The sequence below is a fragment of the Corapipo altera genome, unplaced genomic scaffold (assembly GCF_003945725.1).
Source record: "Corapipo altera isolate COAL_440 unplaced genomic scaffold, ASM394572v1 291, whole genome shotgun sequence".
NCBI lineage: Eukaryota > Metazoa > Chordata > Aves > Passeriformes > Pipridae > Corapipo > Corapipo altera.
In genome coordinates this window covers 92,820-97,496 of record NW_020885112.1, presented here as the reverse complement: position 1 = coordinate 97,496, position 4,677 = coordinate 92,820, and the positions used below count along the sequence as shown (strand labels likewise).

Sequence of the window (4,677 nt, the reverse complement as noted above, 5' to 3'; positions counted from 1 at the left end):
CATGTACAGCGGGCACACACACATGCATGTACAGCGGGCACACACACACACGTACAGCATGTACACACACACGCATGTACAGCGGGCACACACACGCACACGCATGTACAGTGGGCACACACACACGCATGTACAGCGGGCACACACACACGTACAGAGTACACATGCACACACACACATGTACAGTGTGCACACACCCACACACCCACACACACCCCCATGTACAGTGTGCACACACACACACACACATGCAGACACATACAGTGTGCACACACACACACGCACATACAGTGTGCACACACGCACACACATGAGGGGGTTCTGTCCCGACCCGAGGTGCCCCTTCAGCTGGGGGTCCCATCACCCCATGACCCCCTCCCCGGGCCCACCCAGGCTGGCACAGGCAGCCCTCGAGCTCTGCCCCGATCTCCATCTCCGTCCCAATTCTCAGTCACCCCTCGCACCCCCCCACCCGCACCCCCAGACGTCCCGCGGCCCCGGTGCCCCCCAACCCCCATCGCGGGGCTCCTGGACCCTGCAGCCCCCCCGGCCCCCGTGTCCCTCGGTCCCCGCGGGCAGGGGTGGGGGCCCGGCAGGAGACGGTGCCCGGGGGACCCCCAGACTCCCCCCCCCGGGCAGCAGCGGGGGCGGCGGCAGACGGGGAGGGTGCGGGGCTGGCCCCGGGGCAGCGGGTGCGGGGCCGACCCGGGCAGGGGTGCGGGAGGCGGGTGCGGGTGCGGGAAAGGGGGGGCAGTCGCCCCGCGCAGGGGGCGGGCAGGGGGGGCAGGACGGGGGGGGTCGCCCCGGGCAGGGTGCGGGCAGGGGACACGGACCCATTCCGGGCAGGGGGTGCGGGCAGGGTGCTGGCAAGGATGCGGGCAGGGGGTGCGGGCAGGTGTCCGGGCAGGGGGTTCGAACAACAGGCAGGAGTTCGGGCAGGGGATACAGGTGGGCAGGGGTCCGGGCAGGGGGTGAGGGCGGGCGAGAGTTCGGTCAGGGGTCCGGGCAGAGGTGCGGGCAGGGGATGCGGGTGGGCAGGGGGTCGAGCGGGGGGCGCGGGCAAGGGTTTCAAGCAGGGGTCCGCGGAGGGGGTGTGGGCGGGCGGGGGGTTCGATCAGAGGATCGGGCAGGGGACCGAGCTAGGGGTTCAGGCAGGGGTTCAGGCAGGGGATTCGGGCAGGGGATTCGGGCAGGGGGTCGGGCAGGGTCCCTCACCTGCGGGGCGGCAGGGCCCGGCCGCGGGGCAGCTCCAGCAGACACAGCGCGAAGCTGACGCAACCCAGCGCCAGCGGGGCCGGGGCTCGCATGGCCCCACGGGCCCGGACGGGGCGGCGGCGGCTGCGGGAGAGACGGGGCGGGGGGCTCGGGGGGGGGCTCGGCGCGGGGGTCGCGCTGGGGTCCGGTCGGGCCCCGCCCCTTCTGTCTGTCCGGCCCCCGCTCCGCTCCCTCCCCGTCCCGCAGCCCGGGGGCGGTGCGGGGTCCCGGCGGTACCTGGCCGGGGTCGGGGTGCGGTGGGGTCCGGTCGGTCCCTGTTCGGCGCTGTCTCTCTCCTCCCCGGCCCAGGTTAAATATCGCCGGGGCCGGCGGGCGGGAGGAGCCGAGCGGTCGGGAGGGGCCACGGGCGGGAGCAGCCCCGCACCGCCCCTGGCTCCGCACCGGCCCCGGACCCCCGGCCGAGCACCGGCTGCGCACCTTCCCCGGCCCCGCAACTCCCCCCAGCCCCTCCCTCAGTGCCCCCGGCCCCTCGGCCCCTCACTGCCTCCGCACCTTCCTCGTCCCCGCACCGGCTCCACAAACTTTCCAGGCCCCTCACCCGCACTGGCTCCGCACCTTCCCTGGCCCCGCACGGCCCCCGGCCCCGCTCTGGCCTCGCCCCTCCCGGCCCCGGGACGGTCCCGCACCGTCCCCTGTCCCTCACCGGCTCCGCGCTGCCCCCGGTACCTCTCGGTCCCGCATCATGCCCTGCCCCGCTCCGGCCTCGCTGCCCCGCACCCGCCGCTGCCCTGGGACCCTCCCGGCGCTGGGCTGGGGGGTTGGGGGAGCGCTCCTGAGGGCTGGGATGGGGCTGGGGGAGCGCTCCTGGGGGCTGGGATGGGGCTGGGGGAGCGCTCCTGGGGACTGGGATGGGGCTGGGGGAGCGCTCCTGAGGGCTGGGGTGGGCTGGGGGAGCGCTCCCGGGGGCTGGGGTGGGGCTGGGGGAGCGCTCCTGAGGGCTGGGATGGTCTAGGGCTGGGCTGGGGGGGCCACGCGGGGGTAGCGCAGTGGAGCTGGGCTGGGGCTCTTGGGGGGCTCTGGGTACCCCCCACCGCCCGGCGGTGGCCGCGGGGCCAGGCAGGCGGTGCCCGGTGCCACGTCGTGCTGTGCCCTGCCAAACCCGTCTCCCTCCTGGCACCGGCGGGCAGCGGGCCCCCCCCCGGCCCCCCCCGACCCCCCCGCTGCCCTGCCGGGGAGGGCAGAGCCCCCCGGCTCCGTCGCTGTTCCCCACACTCGGGGGGCAAACCCGGGCTGGGGCCGGGACTGCACCCCCTGCCCTGCCCAGTGCGGCCCCTTCTGCCCCCACGGTGCCCTCGGGGGGCAGCACCGCGCCCCCCCATCGTTCTCCCAGGGCCGATTCCATGTGTTTAAGCATCACATGGGGCCCTGTAGAACAATTAAGGAATGTAAATCCGCGGGGATCAGACCAGTCCCGCTCCCGCCGGGAAGCAGCTCCCCCAAACTGGGGGTGGTGGGGTCTCCGGGGGTGGTAAGAGCTGGGGGGCTCCTGGGGGGCTGCTCCTTGAGCCGAGCAGCAGGGGAGGGGTCCCCACAGTCCCCCCTCACTGGGAGCCCTCGCCAGGACCCCCAGCTCCTGTTCCGGGATGGGGTCTGGGTGTTCCCGGTGGGAACGGGGCGAGGAGCCCCCAGCACCGCAGGGTGCCCAGGCCGGGGTCCGGACCCCAGGGTGGGGGTACCCACTCCCCCCGCCACGGCCTCCCCAGGCCGAGGGGCCGGGGGCCTCCGCGTGCTCCGAATCGCTGGGATTCTTCCGCATTATCGGGACACAAAGGCTTCACACACCGCGCCCGGTGCGGGGGGATTTGGGGCAGCACCTGATCGTGGGGCGGTGGGGACCGGGCGAGGGGCAGCGGGACAGAGCTCCCGAGCGGGGCGGTGGGCACGGCCGTCCCCAGCGCCGCGACCCCCGGCTCCCGCGCGGCTCCCGGCGGGAATTTCTGAGGCATTCCCGGCTCTTCCGCTGGTTTGTTGTTGGATTATCCCGGCGAAAGAGAAACCTGGCTCAGAACAACCCGGAGAGCTGCGGCGGGCGGGGTGGGGGGGCGCGGGGCACCCGCTGCCCTGGGCCCCCCGACCCCCTCGTCCCCTGCCCTGAGCCCCCCGCGGTGTCCCCACGGCCGTGCCCGGGGGATGTCACCCTGTGAGGGCTGGGCAGGGATGTCACGGGGTGACATGTCACCCGGCACGGCTCTGGCACAGCGCCCGCGCCCCAAAGGGGACCCCGGCAGTGCCGTGCTGGGGGTCCCGCCTGGGGGTCCCCTCCCGGCCCCCCGTGTGTGTCCCCGTGCGGGGCAGTGCCAGCCGCTGTCACCGCAGGGACAAACCCACGTCACGGGGGTCGGTGTCACCTAACGAGCCCTCATGAGAGAAGGGGGCTCTTGGAATATGGCCGGGGGGCAGCCGAGCCCTCGGATCCCACAGCAGGGGCAGAGCCCGTCCCTCTGCCCTCCTCCTCCTCGGGGGTCACCGCTCCCGGGGCTCTGGGCAGGACCCCGGGTCCTGCTGTGCTGGATCTCCCGCCGGCTCACGGACACCTCGGCATTGGGTGTCCTGACGGAACCACACCGGGAGCAGCTGCCCCTCGGCCACCCCGTCCCTCCCCGGGGCCCGGCATCCCGCTCCCATTCCCATTCCCTATTCCTCTCTCTTTCCCTTTCTCTTTCGCTCTCCCTTTCCCTCTCTCTGGCTCCCAGCCCTGGGAACCCATGAGAAGCTTTCATTACCTTAATTGCCTCCTGGCTGGGGCCCCGGGGGAGGGCGGGGTTTGGGAGCAGAACCCGCAGCCCCGCTCCGGTGACCCGCTCCCCAAAAAGCGCCTTTGGGCGCTGCTGCGGGGGAGGGGGTGGGCTGCGCCCCCGGCCTGGCCCGTGTGCCCCGGAGGGACGGGGGGCAGAGCCAGGACCCCCAGGCAGGGCAGTACCCCATACCGGGGGGCCAGGACCCCCCCTGAGCCCGCCGGGACCCCCGTGGCCGGTCCCCGGCACCCCCGCAGACGGGCACGGCTCCGGAGCCTTGTCCCGCCGGGAGAGCCGGGCAGGAGCTGCTCCGGGGCACCGGGATCCGCGTGACAGCCGCGGGAACAGCCGGGAACAGCCGGGAGAGGGGACAGACGCGTCCTCCACCCTGAAAGCACGCGAGTGTCCCCAGGGTCGTCAAGGTGTCCCCACTGTCTCCAGCATCCTCAGGATTCCCGGTGTCCCCAGCACCTCCAGGATCCCCAGAATCCCCCGTGTCCCCAGTGGCCTTAGGGTCCCCAATGGCTCCAGCATCCTTCAGATCCCCAGTATCCCCAGGGTCTCCAGTGTCCCCAGCACCTCCAGGATCCCCAGTGTCCTCAGGATCCCCAGGGTCTCCAGTGTCCCCAGCACCTCCAGGATCCCCAGTGTCCCCAGCACCTCCAGG

General features: G+C 73.3%; 1 protein-coding gene across 1 annotated transcript in view; it reads right to left on the bottom strand.

Annotated features, from left to right (window-relative positions):
- The window catches only part of ADM2 (adrenomedullin 2), a 2,985-nt gene extending 1,678 nt beyond the window's left edge, over positions 1-1,307 (bottom strand). The window contains exon 1 of the mRNA XM_027669879.1: positions 1,216-1,307. Coding sequence (XP_027525680.1) covers positions 1,216-1,307 — 92 coding nt within the window. The remainder of the gene's footprint in view (positions 1-1,215) is intronic.
- Positions 1,308-4,677: the final 3,370 nt, after the last annotated feature.